The 26,373-nt window shown below is 41.9% G+C and overlaps 1 protein-coding gene across 1 annotated transcript in view; it reads right to left on the bottom strand.

The window, feature by feature from the left end:
• The window catches only part of MAML2 (mastermind like transcriptional coactivator 2), a 214,175-nt gene that overhangs the window by 40,909 nt on the left and 146,893 nt on the right, over positions 1-26,373 (bottom strand). The window contains exon 2 of the mRNA XM_017816072.1: positions 22,177-23,637. Coding sequence (XP_017671561.1) covers positions 22,177-23,637 — 1,461 coding nt within the window. The remainder of the gene's footprint in view (positions 1-22,176; positions 23,638-26,373) is intronic.

The following is a 26,373-nucleotide window of genomic DNA, read 5'->3' as shown; positions in this document are numbered from 1 at the left end:
TCATTTGGTTTGATGACAGAATGAAGTCCTTCATTGAAACATGACTTTTAGAAAGTAGAATTATCATTAAATTCAGAAAGCAAGAGATATTTTTTTTCCTGTGCCAGAAATCTTTAATACAACTAAATGAATTAAATAAATATAATTAGAAAAATTATTTTATAGGACCAAAGTCACTGAAGTCACTGAAAGAGTTCCCATTGACTTCAACAAGCCTGTAGATTTAAGTGCTTTTAGTTGAATGAATTAAAAGCTTTCTGTTAAACTAAATTAAATAATTCACAAGGCAAATCCTACCCTTCAAAGGGACATACCTAATGAGCAGAATTGCCTGAGCTTCACTTCTAACCGATTCTTCAAGGAGCTACTGGAAGCCTCTTCCTTCAAACTGTTAATTCAATGGATGCACAGCATGAATTCTGCCATCCCTCCCCACTCCACTGCCAGAGGTCTGGCATTAGCTGAGGAGGAACCATGAGACAATAACAGTGACAGGAAATGATAAGTGCTTTTTGTCTCCATCCCTCTTTTTGCCTCAAGGGCAAAACTTTTTATTGCAGCCGGGCAGTTTCACCTCTGCTATGTGCTGGCAACATACTCAGAGCAACTCCGCTGGGACTGCTTCCTAGTGCATGTAAGTAAGTGTACATAGCATGCACATGGCAAGCTCTGCAGAAATGAGAGGGAAAAAAGACTGCTGGCACCCACACCCATTCACATGTAATAAAGTTATGGAAAGCCAAAATGATAAGATTAAGAAAATGAGTATAGGAATAAGGTTCATGCAAAATTGGCACCTACTAGACCAGCTTAATTCTTTGGTTAAATGAAATATGTTTTGGTTAGCAACAAATACAAGAGACAGATTAAATTGTGTGAAATACATTGCCATAGTCCCAGTTTAGCAAACCTGTTGGTTTAAATCTTGTTTTCTTACACTGGGAACAGACTGGAGTATTTGGCCCTTAGGCTTTTAATGCACACTCATGGCACATGGAAGAGACTGAACAGGACTTTCTTGGCATGAACCTCCTCAGATGACAAATCAACCAACCGGTTGCTTTATCATTAACAAAATAATTTACACGGCCCAAATCCAGCTATGGAGATTTTCTTGGGGAGGGAGCATAAAGCATCTTCCCACAGCACATCCCAGATAGTGATGCCTGCTGTGGTGAAAGGACACCTGGCCTCAGGTCAGTAAAACTCTGACTCCTGCTTTGTCCCACTGCTTTCTCTTTCAGCTTTGTTTCTGCCCCTCAAGATTATATCTCTGTTCTCAAAAAGGGCATAGGCTGGTTTAGGATTTACTAAGGGTTGGACTTGTCCCACAGTTTTCTTTTTTTGAACAGTTCTACCTGTGGGGTTTTTTAGAGCCATGCTTTTGTATAGCATCTGCTGTCAACGTGAACACTCAGAGGGCTGGGCTCACATTTTCTTTCCATTGCAAAATCTCTCATTTGTGTCTTCCAGCTGCCAGGAATGTGAACACTACCTGTGGCCTGAAAGTCAGGCTGTGTTCTTCTAGCCTCTGCATCATTGCAGCAATAAAAACGTAGTTAGCTTTGCTGTTAGTGACCTAAGAGCCAGAGCGTGATCCAGTCAGTCCTCCCTGAGCTGTCAGTGCTATGTATTGCTAACAGGAAGAGGAAAAAAGAGTAAAAACTTGTTTCTCTTAGTGAAATAAGAAGCTATGACTCATAATGCACACCAGGGACTGACTAGTTGGTAAGAAGGTATCTTTTTCACTCCCTTCCTTTCTCTCCATAACCAGTGACACTTTGGCCTCAAAATATGTATCACAATAGTGCTACGTAGAGTCAAAGGCTTATTTTTTATGTTTTTCTCCAAAAACCTTACAAGCTGGAAGGCAAACAGAAATTTAGACAAGACAGATGTTTAGACAGATGTTAATTTTATTTTCCTGCTCCATTATTTTTACCTGCTTTTTTCTTCCTATGCTTCTGACACATCTGAGTCTAACTAGAAGGGATACAGTTGTTCCTCTTTCCAGAGGTGACTGTATCATGTTTTTATAGAGACGTGCTGCCAAGAGCTGAAATTGAATTATGTTTCAACTTCAAGATTCCTGTCAGCTTGGATTACAGACCTTTTCTAGCTGAAGGAATCGATCAGTAGTCCAAAACCCTCTCTAAAGGGACTTCAGCGAAGTCTAAACCAATCATTTATCCACCCTTTCAGACTGTAGCTACTCAACATCAAAACTGGGATGACAGTTACCAGCAGCTCTGGATAAGCTTTTCAAAATCCCTCATTTTTGACTTTTGGCACCGCTGTCTTTGGAAAAGATGGAGATGGCAGGTGCACTGCTAAAATCAAGTTATTTGCATCTGACATACAGCTGTCAAGTGAAGAGCTCTAGAAAACCTGACCTCCAGTTTAAGTAGCTTCAACAAAAAATGTATCATCTGAGTTCTCATTTTCACAACCTTTTAACTTGTAACAGCTCTCATTTCTTGCCCCTTCCATCGTTCGCAGCTCTATAGAGCTGAATCATGCAGCACTCATTTGGTGTATTGGTCATGCGCCTGAGTCACATGGAGGGAGATGGCTCATAGCAGGACCCAGGTCGCAGAGACGGCTCATAGCACCATCTCAGGCCATGGTGTGGCTTCTGAGCAGGCTGCTGGAGCAGGCAAGCACTGGTGAATCTCCCACAGCAGAGCTTCTCTGTGGCTTGTTTTCTGTCCCAGACCCTCTGGTCCGCTGTGCATACAGCTCTTCAGGGATCACAAATCCATCCAAGAAGCTTTGACAGGTGTGGGCTCTTCTGAGATGTGGCAGAGGCCACCACAGTCCCTGAAATGGAGGTCTGCCTCCAGGGAGGCATGACACAGAAATTCATGAGACTCATGCGGGCTAAATTTGGACATCTCTATGATAGTATTGAGATGCTGTAAGTGCTGTAACCCATCTGCCTGTATCGCTCCAGTGAGGAGTCCTGTAGTTTTGAGCAGATTAGGTCCTAGGCAGGCATTTGGCATTCCATTGCACAGCTTCAGAAGCTGATAAGCACTTCTGGAGATCTGGCTACAACCATGATGCTGAGGGCTTGGGAAGACTAACCACTTTTGCTGACTTGGATACATGTTAAGATACCTTCAAATCCCTCTATTGTGTATAAGAGGGGGTGGTACAACCAGGTAATGCTCCAAAGCTCCTTCAGAATGGCAGAAGGAGACCCAGGCTTGTCCACAGCAGGGTGCTTCTTTTACAGCAGACACTCTGGCATAGCCCCCAGTGGAGACTCACTGTATGCTGACAGGAGTCCTTCTGATGGCAGCATTACTGCTGATGAGTGACAGAAATTACGCTGACAATAACACTTGTCTTACAGCATAGATGTATCCACCCCAGTGCTTCAGCTAGCTCTGTGACCAGCGAGAAGGAGAAGGAATGATGGTAAATACACACTCTTGGGACTGCTGTGTTGGCCCCCATGGGACTCTGGGTCAGGCCACTGTGTATTTGAATTTCATGGGTCTGGGCTTTATTTACCGTGTGGCACACTGATATCACTCTGGGAGCATCAAGAGCTTTAAGACAAGGAGTGACTCTCATTTCTACAACTAATTGAATGCCCTTGTACATAGTTACTGTGGCAGCATTGGTGAGGATCCAGCTAGGCACATATCTGAGTCATGGCTTTATGTCATGACACAACAAGTTCAGATCACCTGTATAAAGTTCTTGGGTTACAGCCAGTAAGGAGATGGACAAATTTTCATCCTCTCTCTCTGCTTATGATAAGGAGAATATGCCTTTTCTCTAGTAAAAAGTGAAATTTCCCATTAGGAGAGGAGCTTTTTTGTGTGTGAGTATTTACTAGCTGTCAACTGTACACGCTAATCAAATGCACTTTCATAACAAAAATTATTTTTTAATTGCATGAAAATTATAAATTTGCATGATGAATGAGGAATCACATTGCAAAAGAGACAGAACCTTCAAAACATTATTTTAGATCTCATCCTGCTCCAACTTCTTTTTTCTTGCATCTTCCATAAACTTAAGCTCTTCCATTTCCCCCCAAACACATGGTCACTGGGCCACAAGTGGCACCTGGTGCAGCTCCAGCTGGCTTTCTGCCATCTACATCTATGGGAGCAGAAACAGCCCTGTTTGTGACCATGTTTGAACACAAGAGATACAGTATAGGATAATTAGAAAAGTTTAACACATCACTCAATACTACAGAGTCATATAATCATTTAGGACATGGGAACAGTGTCAGTTCCTGATGTAAGGGCCTCAGTTACAGATATGACAAGCTAGCTGTAAAGTAGCAGAAAACCACCCCACAGTGCAATCTATCTTCTTTTCTGAACCAAAACTCCCAGTAGGTACTCAACAAAATATCCACCAGAACATGTAAAATTAACGCCTGCCAGATCACACTAGAGTCCAGTGCTTTGACTGCAGTTTCATTTCAGCTTTGTATAAAAATACAGCCCAAAGGCCACCCCAACTGCTGCTGCAGCAGTACTGAACTAAAGGCAAAAAAGGATTTTTCCCATATCCTGCAAGCAAGGTAAGGACTTCTTTTTCCTCTCCAAGGACAATGTAGTCAGAGGAATGTTTAGGAGGGCTATACTCTTCTCACAGAAGCACCCTTCGTCCTTCATATCTGCTAAATCTAGTTTTCAGCATAAGATCAGATGCCCAGGAGTCACAGATTACTTCTGAGGGTAAAAAGGTAACAAAGGAAAACAAGGTTTCTATTTGCTGTACTGGGTCTGTGGATTTCCTTGAAATAATGTGGATTCACCAGTTGGAAGAGGTTGAAGAGCAGCGTGCTGAGCAGCCTGCTGGAAAGCTAGAAGGCAGAGGAAAGTAATGGAAAAGAAGTTCAGTTTTTAAAATTTTATCCCCCCTGAGCAATATCTGCCTCACCAGGCTAAACGTTTGCAAATGTATCTGTTCAGGATGTTCTTCTGCAATGAAATAGGAGAACAGAAATTTCCCTCATTCCTTACATCCATAGAAACTGCTGGTGAATCATAAGCAAAGTGGGTGGTAAAGGAAAGAAGACAGAAAGAGAAGAGAAGGAAATGTAACAGTCTGCTCTGGATCTGTTATCTGTGAGTAATAAGGGCAGTTATGGAGAAAAAACTGTTTATCCCTTGCAATTACTAAGTATACCTTTCATCTTGATCACAAAACTTTGGTAATGAGATTATGCCATTTGGCTGTGAAAAACATCATTTTAGCTCTACAGTATCCTCTCCCCAAGGATTTATGCAAACATTGCCTCTAACATCAAACATGCATATTTTAATAAACTGTATTAGTCTGCCTTCTATTAAACTACAGTTCAAAACACCAGTGTTAATAAGGTCTCCCCATTTATGACAAAAAAAAATAGCTAGGAAAAAAATTACTTTTTGATGACAGGGGGGTTGAAACTATTTGTGTTTAACAAATCAAACAAAGCTAGTTTTATTTTTACATTCATTTCTACTGTGCAGCTTGGGGGGATAAAGCTCAGTGCTGCCATCAGTGAAGGCTTCCTGATTTTCCCCTGTAGGTACCACGCAGTTTGCCATGCTGTGCTGTGTGTGCAGGTTGAACTCGGCCCTGTCCTAGCGCCCTGCAAAGTGTAAGTCAGTGCAATGACTTCGGATTTGCACTCAGGTATAAGCAGGAGCAACACGCAAGTGCTGGAAGAAGCAAGCAGCAGTTTGGGGAATAGTTGCTGGCATGTGAGGGCAGGGACACCCGGTGGATCTGTTGGCCTCACCTTGTGCCAGGCTTGCTGCATCAGCTGCCAAGGGTGGAGCTGCTCCTCCATCCTTACAAACAAGCTGCCACAAATGCACCATCCTTCCTGCTATCTGCTCTGACTGCTCACAGCAGCTTCCTCCATTCCTTCCAAACTAGGATGCAGTCCCACAGGGGAGCTAAGGCATCTAATTTTTGGCAAAGAACCTCATTCCCATGAAAGTAAGTGCAGCTTTTACAATACCATTTAATAACATGGCAACGATCTCATGCATTAGATTCCTTTTCTTGCTGCCATGATTTGAAAAATAAATACTGCCACAAAGCAAGCTTTCAAAAAGCAGAGTGGTTTGTCAAACTTGCCTTCTCCTCTGTGATGATGGTTTAAAAAATACTCAAACATACTTTTGCCTGCACTGTTTAGTATCACTGCAGACTATGCACCTTTCTGCAGTATACACCACACGATGTCACCCAGGAAAGATTTCTGAAAAGCAGCTTCAGTGTATGTGAGCAGGGCTGAGGCTGCACACATGCAAGCTTAGTCTTGGCTGCTACAGAATTGGGTGTGAAAACGTGAATAGAGCTGTACAACAGTGTAGCAGTAGGACAGAAGACAGGATGTGTGTGTGCGAAGTTTTGTCCTGGTCAAAGCGCACAGCCAAAAGTGGAAAGAGCTCACACAGATAAAGATGAACCAAACTGCAATAGTCTAACTTGGGCTTAAAAGACTGCACCCACTGACCATGGTCCAGCTGCAGCTTAAAAGCAGCCTGAGAAATACTAGGCTGACATGGTAATGTAGCCTGTGCTGGCTGCCCAGGTGTAAATTGCTTCTCTATCTTTGCCAGAGACCAAACTCTCGCTGCTGGTCGCTTAAAGGCCAGACTCTGCTCACAGGCTGGCCGCCCCACAGATGAGCTCATGCCTGCCTGTTCACCACCCTGATGGGGCATCGGGCATCCACCTCATCTGCCCTTGGCTCTCTAGAGTGGGGTGAGCCATGGCATCATTTCCCCACCGCTTCTGCTACCACCACACACGCCACCACTGCTCTTGGCACCTCCTGGGGGACAGAGTCACTCATTCTCTGGAGGTCCCTGTCTCTCCTTTTACTAACGGGAATTATAAGCGTGAGAAGCATCATATTTAGATAAGTATCGTTCAGCGAGGCAGCTTGGAACCTAAGTGATTAGTAGGGAAAATTCTTCCTCCAGGCCTTTATTCCCTGAAATGCCAAAAAAGACCTTCACTCGTGGAGATGAAAAAGCACTGCATTGAGGTTCCTACAGCACCAAACCTTTCTGTCACCATCAGAGTGTACTGACAAGTTTTAGTGATTTTTATATGTATGGCATATAAAATTAACAAACATAATTTATTGCCCTCTCACACTGTAGCTGAATGTTTTACACAGAGGACCTATTCATCACTCTCTAACTAGTGCAAACAAATAGGGTTCCACAGTGTTGATTGATGGATATATTGGGTTTCTTTACTGCTGTTGCTGCTCATACTGATCTTGAATTAATAACTAGGAGTTTACTTTGTACATTGTTATGTTATTTTTAAAGAGCATTTGGAACACCTAAAGCCTGATTCTTATTAACACTAAGTCCTTGATACATGAAAGTGGTCTGAAGATATAATTAAATTTTTCTTCGATTAAAAGCTCTTTTCTGTGGTCATAATGATACAAAGGGGATCTCTGCCTCAATCATAATCAGAGACAAATTTTTTTCTTAGGAAATTGCAATAGCAGGGAGGGGTAAACATTTTTGTTGTCACTATTTTCCCAAATCACCCTAGTAATCAGCAGAAGTCTTTTGAACATAATGTAAAAAGCAGACATTAGTATTATGGGGGCTTTACATACTTGGCTTGAAAAGGATCCTGCAATAATTAGTTTTATAAATCTAATTTCCTTCATTTTTTTGCAAGAAACATTTGAAAGTGAACAAGACTAGTACCTTTACACTATTGCTTTTGGCTTCTCCATAAAATGCCATTCCAGTTTGGATCAGTCATAAATGGCTGAAAATCACCATTTCCCTTCTGTTGCTTGTGTTCTTTGGGACATTTGTGCTACCCTGTGAAAGCAGTCATTAAACTTGCCCTGAAGGCAGCAGCAGGAGGAGCACATATGGCAGTAGAAACTTCCGGGGGGTGCTAAACTCTCACAGAGCTCCCATCTTGGAAAAAACTCCTTCCAAGAGTCATGGCTCCCAGTCACATCCCTGTGTCTGCTCTCAGAGCTGGAAAGCAAATAGCAGATCCACTGTCACAAGCCCTGAGGCTGCTGGGCCAAAATGGGTCAGGTCAACTTGAAACCAGTCAAGTGAAAAATACTGCTACAATGAGGGGCTGTAGGTTAGGACTTCTTTGGGGAAGACATGGCTGAGATTAATTCCCTCAAACAGGACACTATTTCAGGCATTCTTTGTATCAGTAGCAATCTTTTCTGCTGTGATGAAGCACCCTTATTTCTGTGGCTCCAAACAGAATTGTGTGTTACAGTGGTCACCTTTAGAGTGATCAAGAGATGTTCAAAGACGGACTGTAGGAACAGAGCCTCTATATTTGGGATTGTGTCCAGTATATCTTCCAAATTTAGGCATTTTGAGTGCAGCTTTGCCTCTACATCATACTGTCTGACTGCCTTTCAGAAATTTTTCTTCTGAATTTGCCCAACTCCAGGTTTGATCCCATGCTTACTTTTGGTATCCACAATGATGTGTAGCAAAGATGCCTGGAGAAAGTGCTCCCTGGTGTTAGGGATAAGATGCCACCTTCTTGCTTGTTTTGCTGCCTGATGATATCAGTAGGTGCCTACAACTTTCATGCTAGGAGACAGTGATTAATTTTTCTCCATTTGTCTTCCCCATGTCACTCATGATCTCTGTCTATATCTCCTCTCTCATATCCTCTCATGGTCTGAAAAGTCTCAGACTAATTGCAAGGAAGATGTTTCTTCCCTTCCATATGTTGCCTGAGATGGACATAGAGGTTGCTTGAGCTGTAAACAACCAGCATCATTATCCCATACGTATATATATGTGTATGTGTGTGTGTGTGTGTGTGTGTGTGTGTGTGCTCCCCACTTCCATCACAGTGACTCCTGCTGTTCAAGTTGCTGTTTTGAGCAAAACTGGTGAGGGTATTTCAGGTGAGTATGGTCTTTGTTTCTTTCTCATTCACTACAGAACTTGCCCTGTGTTTCTCACAGAAACTCAGTAGCACTCTGAATCAATGAACAAAAAGATAGACCTGAGTCTGTACAAAACAGGAGAAAAAAACCTGCTTTTCCCAATATTTCAGAGCATTGGTCTGAAAATTAAAATATTTAAATGTACCTTTTGTTTTTAACTATTGTTTATGGAATATAGCAATTATGAACCATATTTTGATTAACATTTCAGTTGCCCTTTGCATCATCACACATGAAAATATATTCACCTTTGTGTAAATAGACATATATAGACATATATAAAGTAGTTGAGACGCAAATTCAGAAGCTTTGCTGTGAAATCAATTCCTCTCGTGATCTACATTTGAAGTGTAGCTCTTACCTTGCATCTATTTGCCATTTTGTGAAGTGCTAAGATGCTACTGTAGTGTACATGAGCTTATTTCCATCACACATGAGTATTGATACATACAGCCTCCTGCAGCATGGAATGTAAACCTATGAATTTTTAAAATGGTTTAAGCTATATATATTTAAATATTAATGAAATTAAATTCTGATCACTTTGGCTGGTGAAACCCCTAAATCTTTAAAAGGAAGTTTCCTGAAAATACTCTGACATTTGTAGGAATCTTTGCCTGTCTGAACTTTTAACAGGGGAGTGCTTGGTCAAAACATTTTTATTTCAAAAATTTATAAAAACTGGAAAGTTTCTGGTAATTCTGAATCCAACCCTATTTTGGAGACTAAAATTAAAGATGTTTATGCATCTAAATAGATGGCCAGTTTTCACAAGTACTGATCTACTTCGTCTCTCCTCAACTCAGTCACCTTGTACCAAGACACCTATTTAGAAGCACCACATATATTTCAAATGCTTTCACTTCACCAGCTGTGTTAGAAGAAAGTATCGATCTCACCATCTCAATTTTTAACCTTTACAGAACAGTTAACAGTTACTCACTTCACAGAACCTTTATGGATGAATTAGTGTGTAGAAAATAATTAGCATATATTACATAATTTCATTACTTCTGCTATCACTGCTATCTCTGTTTCTGCTGATATTTGTGCATGAACTCAATTTGGTTTAGTTTTTGCTTGTAGCATTTGCATGGCTAAAATAACACAAAATCTGGGCATTCTATGCCTTTTTTGTTCAGTAACATTTATAGCATAATTCCAGCTTCTGCGTTGTTTTGTTGCCACATAAAGACCAGACATGTAAGAAAAATTTGGGAAAAGCACAATAATGACTATCCCAAATGTTTACTCGGGAGACAGAGAAACCAAAGGGCACCTTGGAAATGTCATTTGAGAGGACATGGGGTAGCAGCCGTTTGCTTGTCTCTTGCCCTGAGAGTAGCACACTGTGTTGTCCAGATCCATAGGCTCAAATGCAAACATCAAGACAAAGTTATCTAATTAGCAGCCTCAAAATTGCCTCTGGCTTTTATATGTTGTTTTTGTCAGGCTTGGTTTTGCATAGGAGTCTGCTCTGTTTGAAAGACTATAACGAAGGTGATTAAAATGATTCATTAACATCGTGCCTGTTTGAGCAAACAATCCAAACATTTCTATATTCTCCGGTATCGAGCACAGTGATCTTCACACAAATGTCCAAAGGTCTTTTAGCTTTTTTATTTTTTCCACAGCTTGACTTTAATTAATGTTTCATGTGCAAATTTATATACAATTACTGTGCCAACTGACTAGCTTTCAATTTGATTTGGATTCTTTGGGAGGAGGAGAGGGAAAATATCCTCAGAGTTCATACCAGACCATACATTTAAATGAATACTACAAATAAATGCCTGTAAGTCTATCTGGTGTCTCTAGCCATACCATCTATTCCACTTTGCTTAGAGGTGGCCTCTACAGGTCCCCACTTGGTTCTTTCTAAAGAGAAAGGGACACATGAGGTGACAGTCAGAGGACTAGTTTGTATTTTGCTATGAAAGTAGAGTAAAAAAGGATTCCATTTTTAATCTGAGTGCCTTGCTATCATAAATCTAACATTTATATTAAATTTCATCTTAAAAGCAGTTAGGTTTTTGGATACCAACACTCTCCTCAGGAAAGCCAAACGATTTCTCAAATTGGTGGGACTGTGCAGTTAATTTCCAGCCTAAATTTACTTATGGCCAATGTCAAAGGTGGTTACTAGATGCAGGGGTTGGAAAATTTGTTAGAAGAAAAACAGAAGTGGATATGTTAAAGCTATATGGTTTTTGGATGAACATTCTCTAGATCTGCATAAATAATTTGGCTATGGACACATAAGTCCTACCCCACAGCTTTAAAAAGTGCAGCCACAATAGGGAGATGAATGCCTGTATCTCCACAACCCTATTTTCCTTAGTATTTTCAGATCACAAGTAGAACACTCCAGATAGCATTTCAGGAGGATTAAAAATCTGATTTTTTTTTTAATGCAGTACTTATATATGTCTATGGAAAACCCTTCTGAAGAATGGCTCCAATGCTTCCTGGGGCTCTGGAGCTTTGCCCACCAAGAAGTGCTGCTTCTGAAAAGGAAGGGCAGACTTGATAGCACTTTAAATATGAAACAAGATTTTGACAACACAGCTGTACTTAGCCCATGAACTAGCTTTCATATTTACCACAGAGCCCTGTAATTTGTGGACTGAGAGCTATTTACTTCTTTTAAAAATAAAACTCAGCAGTGAGAACCCTATGTGAAGAAGAGAAGATGCCAAAATCAAGGACTGTGGCATGCTTGGGTCTTCTGGATTGATGTGATGAGTGCTGCTACTTTCTTGTTGTGTTTAGCAGCCCACATGGATGTTTCTCAATGGTGTTTCAGCTACCCAGAGTTGGGTGCTGAAGAGGAACGAGGGCTGGGAAAGGACAGTCAGTGTGCTGGAAGCACGAGAGCAGAGCTGCAGGGTTAAAAGTAATGATAGGGCTGAGAGGAAGACAGCACAAGAGGACTTTGCATACTCCTTGTGACATAAGACTGGTATTGCACAAAAGGCCAAGGAAGCCCTAGCCAAGACAAAAAAAAGCCAGTTTGTCTGCGGTTGCTAGGAATATGGTAGTGAAACAAGTGAGTTGGTCATGCAAACAACTTGTTCTACAGAAAGCAAACAAAGTGGAGAAAGTCTGGTAGAGTACAACAACTGTGACTGGAAATGAGACACCTGGATTCTTTTGGATTTGCTCTGGTTCAGTCAATGCAGCAGATAAACAGTTAATGCCATTACAGAACAAAGGGCAACAATCAAAAAACAACAGGAAAAGGCCATCACTTGCCATAATGTGAGCAAAACTACTGCAGTGAACGTCCTCCCTGCTGGGAAGTGGCAACACCAGATAAAAGCAATTGGAAAAAAAGAAGTATTTTGGAAAAAACCTCTTCCTGCCCCAAATACATTTCTTCCTGCTGGAAATTTTTGAAGTCCAGTTATTACTGTTTAGCCAGGTTTGTTCATAGGAAAAACAGAGGATGATGGAGCTGAAGAAATTCTCAGCCTGTACAATGCTCATAAGACCCACTTTAGAGTTTGTGGATCCCTTGTGTAGTGAAGCCCATGGAGTCCACTATAGGGAGAAAACAGTAGAGGGAGACACTTAGCAGGCTGCAGAAAGGGTTAAAAGTGGTCAGTTCATCACTCTTCTGTGTGGTGCCTTGGAAGTTTTCACAACACCAGATGTGCGAAAAAAAAAGAAGAAAGCAAGCACAGTGAACACCAGTAGACATCCTGGTGCCCTGGAAGCAGTTAAATTAACACCCAGCAGGGACAAATTTGCAGCTTTGGGAACAAGCTTAAAGTTAGTCTGTTTTCATTCCTGGAGTGAATTTGCAAGTGTATGACAGTGAAGTACAGCCTGGAAAGGAGAAGGCAGCTTCGGATTAAGGATGGATAGCCAGAATTTGCTCCCACCCTCCCTCTTCCCACTCTGTTTTGCACTGAGGCTGTGAAGCTCCCAATACTTTTGCTAATCCCTCTGTTTTCCCATGTCTTCTACCAGTTCCAGTAGAAAAAAAAAGTAATTCTTTTTTTTTCCCCCATTCTAGCTGAAACCAGACAAGACTGGAGTCACCCCAGCAAAACTTGCTTTTGCTAGGATTGCTGTTAACAATCCTTCGGAGAAATCTAGTTCTGCAATGGATAAAGTTGGATGCTTTTCTAACCAGAACCAAAGCACTAAATCCTTTAGTCATTCATCACGCAGTTGGAGCCAGGCTATGGCCCGGCTTGCAACCACTGCAAATTATAGAAAAGACTGGAAAAAGAAAAGTCTCTGAGAGTACATCTAACTCATCTTCAGAGAATTACAGAAAGCCCTCAAAGTCCCTGTCCCTCTTACAAGTTACACAACAAATTGTCTCCGCAAAAATACCATCCTTCCTCATTTTCACACCTTAGTCTTTGCAAGTATTTTGGCATCAGTCAATCACGGGGAACTTTTCAACCAAGGTGGACTGCACAGCTTCTTACGAAGACCTGAAAGGACCATTCAGTCTCCGTCATTCTTCCTCATGTATATCTTTGGCAAGGCAGGAAGAAGTGTCAAATCTTGAAACAGGCTTCCTAGATAGGTGGTGGATGCCCCAAGCCTGTCATGTTTAGGAGGTGTTTGAACCTGCTTTAACTTTTGGTCAGCCCTGAACTGGTCAGGCAGCTGGACTACATAACCATTGTAGGTCCCTGCCAACTAAACAATTCTATTTATGCTATTCTGTTCTGTTTTGTTCTATTCTATTCTACTCATGTTGGTTATTCAATGGCTACACTTGCATCTGTAGATGGAAGAGAAATTCTAGGGTCCCCTGAAGGTGAAGAAAATCGGAGAACTTCTTGTATTAGTTGTTTTCCAGTGGGGCAAATATGCTGCTTATTCTGTCTCCCTGACAGATGGAGACTGGCAGCCTGAAATATGTAGTGCGTCCTTTCAACCAGCAATTTGAAGGGCTCAGGGCTGCATTTCCTGCCCTGTCCTGAAGACTTCCTACAGACGCTTTGGCAACTAACTACTGGAGACAAAGCCCTTAGGCCCCTTCACTTATTCCTGGCATAGGATACAGAAATAATTAGTTTTTAACTGTTACCAGTCTTCTACTCTCCCCTTTGAGAAGATTGCAAGGTGCTTGTCCCCTGTGCATCAGTAGCTCCTATTCTGCCCCATTTTCTCCCAAACTATTTCCCACCCTTAGATCCCCCTCCTCCTCTGTCTGCACCCAGACTTACTCTCAGATTTCTCCTCTGAAGCTCCCAATCCTTCTCCCCGGTTCCCTCTCATCCAAACTCAATTTGAACTCTGTACTACTGCCTTCCAGGCTTCTTCCTACCCTCAGACCCTTACTCTTCCTGTGCCTTACTCCTTCACAACCTTCTTTCGCAGTCTTGGTCCACCCCATCACAATTGCCCTTCTCTGGATCCAGTCTCACCTGGTTGTTTCTTTCTCTTGAACTAATCTTTCCGCTCCCTGACTCTCCCTATCCTGTCCTTCCACACATAGACTCCCTCTTGCATCCAGCTGTTCACCTTCCACTCCTCCAGCCACCCTGGTAGCTGAGTTCCCCAGCATCTGTCACATGAGTTAACAACTCGCTGTCGCTGGCAGAAGCAATCCCATCTCCGCTTCTGACCTCCAGCTACGTGCTCCCACCACTTCCCTTGTGCCAGTGTTGGCTTTGCCTGACTCCACAAGCTGAAGAAAGTCACTAGAAGAGGAGAAAACCTACACAGAGAGAAAAAGGATAGTTTTCTGCTAGTTTTGTGAGAGCTCAGACAAGCGCCAGAGCTGGTGCTAGAGGAAGGAGTGGAGATAGGGCTGGGTTGAGGGAGGACTTCTTGTCCTTTTCTGAAGCTTCCAGCTTCTACATCAGCTGTTCCATCCCATGAAACCTCACCTAAGAGCATCCAGAGCCCTTGCTCTCCCCTTCTTTCACCATATTGCCATGCAATTCAATGCTCTGTAGTTTCAGCCTGCACATGTCTTTCAGGCAGAGCAGCACAGCTCATGGGCGCTAAGAGTCTCCTTCAGAGAGGTTATCCCTCACATTTGTGTCTCGCTCAAGTACTCTGAGCTGCACCTTCCTCACTGGTTACACAGAAAGCTTAGGGGGTTAACATTAAATACATATATCTGGTATGATAGAGAGGGATAAATATCCCTTCTTTTACTCAATTCATTTTTATCAATTCACTGGGTCTGTTTCAACTCCAGACTCTGTCAGAGGACTTCTCTGCAATGATAAACCCTTATCCAACAACTCCAATGATTGTAATAGCTTTGAATGACATCTTCCTCCTCTCTTTCCCCAAATACACAAGAATATATAACATATACAGTAACATTTCCTTCGTCTTAAGGTTTGGCTGGCTTTCTTATTTAGATTATAAATTCTTCAGGGCAAAAGCTGTCTTTTACACTGTGTGTACATTACCAGAAACAGGCATGCAGCAAATGAAGCAGGCAGATGGTTCTGGAATAGTTCTGTTGGAGCATCTGGCTGATTTTCTGGATCAGCATCACATTCAAATGGTAAATTCACCCGTGAAAACTCACATTAAGGGAATATTACTAGGTCTGTTCTGTCTTAGCAACAGTCATCTGTGGCCTGGGGCAGGTCTCCGCCATAAAAACACCAGCAGTAAAGGTGGTTGAGTGGAGGAATAAATATTTGCCATTAAAATATTCCTTCATTTTGAACCCCTAGAGAGACAAATTACTCTGACTGAGCACTCTTGAGCACTTTTGGGAATTAAAATAATAGGAAAACTCTAGGGAGAGAAATAGTAGCTGAGGCTTGTTAAAATTTTTTTTGTTCCTTGACTTCTTGAGGTATTCATAAATTGCCTACAAACAAGTAAAAACTTACAGGAAAGGGTTTTTCACCATGCCAGCTCCAAATGGCTGTGGAATTATATTGTTTTTTCCAGGCTGCCTTTCCAAAATCCCTGCAGGAAGTTGTCTCAGGGCTTGACTCTGGCCTCAAATGCTCAAGCAGCAATAGCAGGAATCCTCACTTCAACCAGGTAAGAAACCCTTGCAGATACCATAGCTTTATAGACAAGTTCACAGGTCAAGACAGACTAACTTGCCTATTAGCAGGGAACCAGACCTGAAACATCCCTGGCCTCTTTCTTTCTGGTCAGCATGAAATCTTCACAGTTCCTTATCACATTCTTCCCTGCTAGACTTTCTTTCCTGTTAATCTAATAAGCACAAAGTCATGTCCTGTTTTTGGTTATGATTCCTCAATTTACCCTACTACCTCAAGCCTGTAAACTGTACTCTTAGCCACCAGCACTGTGGAGCTATTCACTTGCCATTTTCTCCTTGGAGCCATCATCATCTTCTCCTGTGTACACACCTTGTCCCTCTGCTTTCCTTCCCCAGCCCCTGTCTTCCAGATGGCCGTGGAGTAAAACCAGAGGAGTGAAGCAGGTAACAGCCTTACTGTACCTCCTGTCTGCAACAGCATCTTTTTCCCTCACAGCCAAGACAGCTGACTTGGTCATGAAGGGCCTCTTGGATCACTGCTGTCCTCAAATCAACATTTCTAGACCTGCAGGTAGATAGAAGTTCATATCTATCAAATTCCTTCCATAAAACCCATTTTATCTTTGTTCTTAAAAAAGCCAGCTCAACGCCGTTCCTTTGAAACAGGTGACATTTTTAATCTGAGTTTATGCAGTTCTTCACAGGACGATATTTTGCCCTATCAGTGGATCTCCCAGGCACTTTCACAATGTTAATAAATAATAAATAAGACTTCAAGTGTGCTGACATTAGCAAATAACTCATACAGGCAAGCGCAATGATGGTTTTCTTTGGTACCTTAATGAAAGCACCTTCAAAAAGCAGTTCAAAAGAGACCTCAGGAACTTTGTCATCTACTGTCCAAATCCCCTAACCCAGGAGCATTTGACCATGGCTAATAATCTACTATTCTTCCAGTGTAAATGCTTTATGCAAAGAGTTCAACAAACCTTATGGAACTGGGAATGTCCCTGAAATTCTGAGTTACAATGTCCTCAGGGACTGACTGTCCACAGTGTGACTGTCTAGGTATTTTGTTCAGCAAACTGAGCATGAATGATGTAAAGTACTATCAAGATAACTGTCTGTCAGGGCAACACAGGAACTTATTTTCTTTCTAGTTTCATGTTCATAAATCAGCTGTGACCCTGCAACAGATGGTGGTATTGGGACATACTGAAGTTTTTATACAGATTATTTAATTCAGAAGTCCTTGCACGAGGGAATGTGACCAAAATGGAGCTATCAATAAAAGCTGTCATCCAAATATTATTTTTATAGAGAGCATTGAAAGAAGGTCACATTGTTATTTTCTTACACCATGGAACAGTTTCTATTATTACAGATTCCAACAGCCTGGAATTGTTGTTATTTACAATCTCAGTTAAATTCAAGTCCTGGTTTGTACCAATTACCATAAGCCATTCTAAGTTTTCTCTCTTCCTTTCACAAATATTTCACAAATATTTGCAAAATAATTCCTTCACACTTGAAAACAGAGAGATTGCTTCACCAAAATGTGTTCTTCTTTTCTTCTGTAATGGTAAATACAAAGGTCTAGGAAAATACTGTTTTGATGTGAATCATTTAAAGAAGCCACAGTTTCTTTGAGAAATTTCAGGGGCTAAATTAGAGATGTAAATTACTGATCAGGAGTGAATGGTAACAAGAGTTTCTATATATCTGCACTTTCAAAAAAGGCACTAGCTCTTTTGCTCTGGTGCTTCTTCCTCACATAGCACTCTAACTATCTGACATTTCAACATTTACTTTTTATTGAATCCATATGCTGCCCATGCTTTAAAACAAAAAGGTAAAAGGTCATATCCTACTGCTTACTCTGCTACTGTAAGTCCAATTACACTGTCCTGAAATGAAATTTCACTGGCTTTACATTGGAGAAAATGAGAGGAGAATCTGTTTCAGCACCTCTACAGAGCTGCCAGTTTAGTTGAAATACCATCTCTATCACCTGGAGATATTTAAGAGTGATGAATACATATCAGTTAAGCTCTGGCCATTGGAAAGGCTGGTGTAAAGGAATGGTCTGCAAGGGGGGGTCAGCACTTGGAGCTCCTCTGTGGTGGCACATCCTGTGGTGCAGTGCTGCTCTGTGGCTTTTCTCCAGCCAGATGCAGCCATGCTGTGTCCCTGGGGCATGGACCACTTGGATGGCCACTGGCAAAATAGAAAGCCTTCCTGGAGAGAGCATGAGGCAAGAGGCATGTACGGGGAATACATGCTTGGAGCTGGTACCAGAGAAGGGACTGCTTAGTATTCAGTAGGAAGGAAGACTGGTTGGATTTAAATGGAGCCTGTTGAGACCTGGTGAAGAAAATTATCTAAGGCATGCTCCAATTAGGGCAAGTAACGGAAAACACTACCCACCCACATCACCCCCCAAACTGCAACTAATCACAATTCCCGGGTTATTGCAAATGAAAATAGAGAAGTGAAAAAGAAGAAGGTGACTATATGCTCAAAGCATTCTAAAGGAACAGGGACTAACAAGGACCTCAACTTTGCACAAGCAAACACTGTTGTCGTTTGTAACTACATAGATGCTTCCAAAGCCTTAAAAATAGGGACTACCGGTTGTTCATGTAAAGTGGGGGGTGAAGCTCTCACGATCTCTCATGTTATCCCTGTCTCCAAAGCCAAGACTAAATAGGACACGCCCACACGTAGCAGATGGAGTGGCCTTGTTCCGTTAGGGTTCCTGTTCTCATGAGCTCAGCCTTCTATTCTCTCTTCCCTTGAGCAAATGAAGTTGAATAAAAACAATTGGAGAAAAATTCAGCTCTTTTTCTTTTTTTTTTTTTTTGACTTCTTCGCAAAAAACTAATGGATCTTATTGAACAAGTCTTATGTCTTATCAAAAGCTTTCAAAAATGTGTGCGGAATTTCTTAGACTAGTTAAAAACATTGAATTTTTCATTCAAAAACCTTAAGTCTTACTTTGAAGCATTCTTCACTGACTGGACTAAATTTCCTCACAAGGGGAAAGCTAGACTTCAAACTTCTACCCAAGCCTAGTTACAGATTTTCAGCTCAGGTTCTGTATAAGTATTGCAAACCTGATTATACCTGTGTAGAATTTGGAGTTTCTAATTATTCCCTAAACAAAGAGAGTGTTGAATTTCTATGAGATTTTTCATGACTATGTGTATATTGCATTCTAATAGACAATGCAAAGGAATCTTTCCCATAACAAAGGAGAATAAAAGAGAGAGGCAAAAAAACCCTTAATTCAGATCTTCCAGGAAACCAAGATGGTTTCCATCATTTTTATGACTTTTCCCTAGAGGCAAAAGACATCTAATTAGCAAATCCCACTGTAAGTTTCTTTCAGTTTGACACAAAGGGAATATGACAAGCAGAGAGATTATAAGCCTTACATTTCCAGTTAGCTAGCTTGGACTGATAAAGCCAAGTTCAAATGGGTTTTGGGGATCTTAAAGCTTGGGGAGTAAAAACCCAGAGGATGAGCTGGTTCTCTAAAAATGTGAACTTATAGAGTTTTAGTCAGTGATATCTGATGGCAATGTCACAGCAGCCCTTTATGAACATACACTCACATTACCAGCTACAAAGCATTCCAGCAAGTTCTGAGATGGTCCTTACAGTGCACAACTACAACGATCTCACCTAAATCTTCGTTCGCGAAGCCTAGCCATGATGACGATGACAATGATCTGAGGAGGAGCTGAATCATACCAAGAAGAATCAAACCTTGATTCCTCATGAAGAAATAGACCATCAGTAAAATAAATATTAATCATGAAGTTAATTAGTAAATGCTGGTAATTAATCGTGCATTACTGTTAATGACGTGTAGGAATCCTCAAAAGTGGGAGATGATCCTTCAGGAAAGCAGACCGTGCAGCCTAAATGAGCTGATGTCCCCATTGCTAAAATCAGCAGCAGTCAACCCACAAGGTTGCTTTGACCTTTGTTATCTTTATTGGAAGATAATACTAGAGGTGCCTCCTCTGCCTCTGATTTAATATTCAGACTTATGGGAGAAGCAGGCCCTGACCAAGGGGTTGGTGGGCTCTTGCAGATGTGCAGGCAGGCACTAAAGGAGTCCACAGAACTCATAAATACTGCAGGTAAACAGTTATGGTCAAACTTTTCAAAAACTGTCATTTACAGACCAATTGTATTTCTAAATTTTGTTCCAGCAGCTACAAAATACTCTGCTGAGAGAGACCTAATTGATTTTCTGAACTTCATCAGCACTTTGGAAAAACTGCTAAAGATCTCTAAAAAAAAATCCAGTTATCTCTCTAGAGCATAGAAAAAACAGTGTTCTTGCTGCAAAGGCCCTGTAATGTGTGTCTACAAAGCTTTCAAGCTTTTCAGATGTGCTGTGGGTCAGGTAGCCACATCCTGCAGACACAACTGTGTAAAGTGGTCAGATGACAAGAAACTTCAGAAAATTAGTTTGCAGAAGTCTGTGATGACAGGCAAAACTCCTTCCTTGATGTAATATCTAAAGTTTGGCACTCAGCAAAGTTCACTTAGGACAAGTTTCCTAAGCCAAAAGATCTCATGGCTGCACAGGTGAGAGGTCCTGCTACACTCATGGTAAATCTTGCAAGTACTACTAGGGCCAAGGTGCCAAGTCCCATCTAGTTGGCTGGCCTCCCTGAGCAGCAGCCCAAGAGGACACAGAGCAAGGAGCTAACATTGCCTCAAGCAGAGTTGCTCTCAATGTTTTTATTTCTTTCCAGAATGTGACCTTGCAATTTTTTTCAGAAAACAGTAGTGTTTGCAGAAGTCCTGCCTGTCTCCCCTGTGCTGACAGATTGCTGGAAGGTTCATCATGGCTGAATGAAGGAACTGTTAAAATTTATCTGCCCGCCATTCCATTAAGAGAATGGGGAAATGCACCTAAGAAGAGAGCACACAATAGCCCAAGAAGAACAGCCAGCTCCCACAAACCAGCAAAACTGTGCTTGCATCCTGCCAATACTCATTCTCCAGCATCTTTCAACAAAGCAACTTCTCAAACCTAGCCGTAGATTTCACCTGGTACCTCTTGCTAAGGGATTTTCTGTTGGAGAAAATCATGGTCATTTGGTCAGGATATTTAAAAGAATTAAAAGTAGAAAGGTGTGCAGGCATACAACTATATTTACTCTTTTTAAAACAGGCTGTTCACCCAAACATTTTGGTGAAGAAACTCCAGTTCTGAATGATTAATTCACAGTGTTACTTCTCTCGGACTCCACGGAAAACGTAGGCTTTCATTTTTCAGTAGTTTCTCATAGCTGTTTTTACATCCACAGATGATCTCCACACCTATATTCTGATTTCATATCTTCAAATGTGTTGAGCCGAAGTCCCACTGAAACTACTCAGAGTTGCTTAAATGTCCCAAGGTCAAATATGTTTTACTTGTTTTGCAGCTGGTTTCTAGATTCTGGAGTACAGTGAGATTGCACATTCTAACTTTGATTGGCAGGTCTGAAGCTTGGGATCTGAGACTTGGGTGTACAGGGACTTGGCATAGCATAACTAAGCTATAAAAGCAGATTTTGTCAGATCACTGTCTTATGATAACACAGTGGGAGATGGCCACATGATATATAATTGTAGACATTTCTGTGGCAACCTTCTCCTTCATATCTAACCATGTATTTTATCCACAGAATATTCCCAGAACTGTGATGGGCATTTATAAAGCTCACAGATAAGTCTGATTTTCTTTGCCAAACAGATAGCAAATGTGCAAACAATATTTTTTGTCATATCAGTCAAAATATATCTAAAACCAGAATTTCCTGACCCTGCCTCCCTGAGAAAAATGATGATATAAAAATTAACATTGTAAAATACATTATCTAAGATAACATGAAAATTCATTAAAATTTTGACTTTCAAAAGAGCCTAAATTTTTGTAAGCTAGAAAACTTAGATAGGAGTCCAAAATAAGCTTGCATCTGCCCTACTATCTCACCTTTCTGACAGGTATCTACATAATATATAGCACTGACACATTCATTCCATTGCACTAAGCATGTGTTTCTTGAAATTTTTCTAAACATGCATTCATGATACACCTAAATAGGTGCTAAACGTGCCATCACCAGCTGGGCAGAAGTGTGTGCTGAGAGGGTCATTAACATCTCTTGGAGGAATGAGGCCAGGCTGGGAAAGCCTTTTACTAGTTGGACCAGAATGATTCTGTAACAAATATGGAGGAATTTGCCATTTGCCTTACCTGTCTATGCTGCTGAGAGACTGGATACTGCAAACCTGAGATTTGCTGGCTTTGCTGCATTTTCTGAAGCATCATTTTTTGCTGCATTGCTAGGGTTACATTAGGTGGCCTCTGAAGAGACTGGTTTGGGAGAGGTTGAGCAGGTTGTGACTGTGGCTGTTGTTGCTGCTGCTGCTGCTGTGGCTGTTGCATGGAAGTTGAACCCTGTGCCTGCTGGGTGTAGTGCAGAAGGGCAGGCTTGTTTTGGGAACCCAAAACTGAAGGCATCTGCTGGTTTGTTTGCTCTGAGTTAAAGTGAAACAAAGGCTTTGTGTTGCCATGATGTTGCTCTAGAGGTGGCTGAGAGCTGTTAATAAAGTTCCTGTTGAGGTCCTGAGGCTTTTGTTGCATGATTATATCCATTGGATTGCTCTGGGGAGTGGTTGGTTTATAAACATAGCTGTTCATCCCTTTTGACTGGTTTCCATTCACTGGTACCCCAAGCATTGCTGAGCTTTGTGGGCTGAACTGCTGCTGGCGAAAAGAAGGACTGGGGATTTTCTCTTGCACAAAGGGTCCAGGGGAAGGTCCTGATGGAGACAGCGTGGACCAGTTGGCTGTCTGGTTCTGCTGCTGCTGTTGCTGCTGAATCAAGGCATGCTGCTGCCGGTTGGCTGCGATCTGTTTGAGCTGCTGTGCATGAGACACCTCTTGCCAGTTGGGCAATGGCCGACTGGACGCAGAAGAAACCTGTGATACCTGTGTTTGATTCTGAGGCACCGAGGGGATGGGTGAAGAGGTGGACATGGCAGTGGTGGCCATAGTGAAGGCTGAACCTGCAGAAGAAGGCCTCATCTGTGGGGAGCCCACAGGAGCCTGATTCATGCCTGGTGCATATTCACTTTTTATCACCATTTTATCCATCTGCAGAGATCTCACAGGGCCCCTCTGGCTCTGCTGCCCAAGGTCAATGTTGAATGGCTCGTCTTGTTTTATCGTGGCATTTATCATATTCTCTAGCTCAAGATCACTCATTGGTGGCACTGATATGTTAGTCAATTCATTAAACAGTTCCTGAAGCTCAAGATCCATCATTTGGTCCCAGGAGTCTTCCCCATATCTGTTAGGGAACATGTTCTCATGGGATGTCTGGCCGTCTAAGTGTTTGCTGCAGGACATTGTTTCTCCTGGTTCTTTCTTTACCTCTTTCAAAGTCATATTAAACATGCCATTCCCACTAGCATGTGTATTGTTTGCTAGGCTGCTGGCTTTTCTTTGTGATCCTTGCCCCACAGTCATAGTTCCTGACATTGACTGGCTTTGGCAATTGTTAACATGTTGTCCACCTTGTCCCACTGCAATATTGTCACCCACTCTTATCCTCTTAATGTCAAGGAAAGAGCTCTCTGAAACACCATTGGGCCTCTTGTTGTTGACAGGTGACAGATTAACCACCAACTTTCTCTTCAAGGAGCCTTGGAGCTGAAAGAAACAGAGACAAAAAGAATAATCATTAGATAACACCGAAGAAGCGATCCATAGTCCAGTTGCTTGCAAGGCAACAGGCAAGTAAGTATTGCTTAGCTCATAAAGCTTCTCCTGGCTTTTTCAGTCAATGAGACTGCAGAACTGTAGGAAAATATGCTCTAAGCGATGAATCTCCCTGCCATCACCACCCCTGCCACCAGCATCTTTCAAGCACTGCTGCCTCTTGTTGATCACAGACCCTCTTCCCCTCCCCATGATGGATTATTTCCCAGAGATGTATATTAATACATTAAGCCCTAATTATTTTTTGTTCTGAAACATCTGCCATAAAACACACATAACACTGCTCCGACACCTGTAACTCTATTTCCTTTTTCTTGGATATTTACAGCAATACTTTAATTTGCTCACTAGCCCTGTGGGCCTACCGAAGAAAAAGAGGTTCATGGCTCTGTCTACCTGATTTACTCTCATCTGCTGTGGTTGTATACGCAAATTCCCACTCCACACATAGAAAACAGAGATGTCAATCCCATGAGCTGAAAAGTTTGGACTTGGTGCATATGTCCTCTAATAAGATGCTGATGCCCTCAAGAAGAGTTGCTTTGAACATCATTCATAAAAGAACAGATTACTTTAAAAAGGGCAGCTGTCCTATATTTAGCTCTCCACTTTTGATTGTAGAGGTCTTTTCTAACCTTAATGGTTCTATGATCCTATGACCAAAGGGGTCACACGTGTGAGCAGCAGACATAAACACACACACACACACACACACAGTTGCGCGCGCGCAGCCCTCGCTCAGTGCACACTGTCACTGTTCCAGCTGTTAGCAGTGTCAGGAGACTAAGCAGTGAAACATGGTTCATCTTCTGCCTTTCTGCACCTGGGTAGAAGTGCAATGACCCAGGAGACATCAGACAATGCCATCTGACAAATACCTGTGTGTGCCAGTGAGAAAATGGTGCCTGTACAAACTGTGATACCTTGGGAGGCTGTGATGGGTAGAGACAACTCAGAACTCTAATTTTCCAGTCAGGGAGGATGATTTATGAGATCTCCCAGTCACATTATTTGCATCATACTGTTTCATGTACAGAAGTCCATGGGCACATAATACTCTGTTGTGGCCTCTATGCCCCTCAGATCCAGGCTTATCTATAAGTAAAAGCTCTTCCCAGATAACTCCAGATGTGAACAGTTTTATTCTGATGCAAATACCAATGAGTTGCTTGAAAAGAGGTCAACTGAGAAATACATATTTCCTCCATACCCACCTATCCTTCCATTGCATCAGAAGGTCACTGAATTTAGCCCTTAAAATAAAGTTTGTAATTTCTCTGACATTGAAAATTTCATCTCATATCTCAAGTTAAGTTTCCAGAATAGCTTTTGAATCACAGATTCACATTTTCATTTTGTAAGGACAGACATGTTGGTGTCTATTTGTACAGATCATGTGCCTTCAAGAGTAACTAATTGTCACTAGGTGTCCCTCAGGGGGGAGAGGTTTGTGTGGTCATTGCAAAAGGCACAGGCTGTCTTTGGTTAGCATGTCTTTCTGACACATGAGTCACTGTACTTTCCTCTGGAAAAAAAAAAAGGTCAGCTGCACTTCCTTTTACCATCATCTTTGCTCTTGGTGTGTTTATTAGAAATCATTCTTGTGCCCCAAATTCATCTTCCTGGGAAATGGGGAAGTTCCCAGGTCATCAGAATACATGACTTGGCAGCACATTTTGCTTTCAGATTTGTTGCTGACAGAAAGACTGAACAGATAATGAAAAATATATTCTCTGCATATGTATACGCTTTATGTGGTTAATATGACTTTCTGAGATAATACCAGTTTGCTTGACATTTTGAAGCAGAGGGAGCTGTTTAAAAAGTCTCTACATTTTCAGGGCACCTGCACCAGGCTTTCTCATACATGTAAAAATGCAGATGTTACACTGGGCTTTGAATAGCAGCTGCTTTTCTCCTGCATTTGAAGTAGCTTCTAGCAGATAGCAGGGTGAGCTGGGTGAGTAGATAGGGCTGAGCTGGGAAGTGGTTTGCCACCCACAAGTCAGCAGCAGAGCCAGGCAGAGCTCCATGGTCCCCAGACACATCCCTTAACCAAACACTCCCTCCCTCGACATGGGCTGGAGGACTCCTGGTTTCATGACATCTGCTCTGCTGAAGTGCCTCCCAAAAGGGGCACTGCATATTTCTAAAGAAGAAATCACAAGTGCTAACTTATCACGTCTCCTCAAAACCTTGAACGTAGCCCTTGGAATGTTGACAACAGCGTGCTCAACAGACGTTCCCACATTAAAGCAAAAATAAAAGTGAGCAAGGCTGCAAGGTGCAAGGGAGTCTCAGGGGACTTCATTGATGCTGCTAAAAAGGTCCTGATTTCACATCCCCCATGAGTTCAGGATATAGAAAGCAAGGGCATGGGAAGGATGTGAGCAGTCCACAGGGATGAAGCCTCCTCTGCCTCCTTGCAGTGAGCTGTTGCCAATTATATATTGAGGGGTTTGCAGGGGACTGGTCTGTGTTTGTTCAGTGAGACAAGCAGTGTCCATCACAAGCCTCTCTGTCTCACTACTTCATTTGAACTCTGCCTTCGAAGGGACACTGCTGCCCCAGCATTACATGTGCTTTGTTTTTTTTTTTTTTCCCGGAAGGGAGTGGACCATGGTTCCATCACTCAAATCTTTGCAGTTTTCTAACAATCACATTTTT

Source organism: Lepidothrix coronata, unplaced genomic scaffold, assembly GCF_001604755.1.
Source record: "Lepidothrix coronata isolate B3197 unplaced genomic scaffold, Lepidothrix_coronata-1.0 Scaffold53, whole genome shotgun sequence".
Taxonomy (NCBI): domain Eukaryota; kingdom Metazoa; phylum Chordata; class Aves; order Passeriformes; family Pipridae; genus Lepidothrix; species Lepidothrix coronata.
The sequence above is the reverse complement of the archived record's forward strand: the minus strand, read 5'-3'. Positions and strand labels throughout refer to the sequence as shown.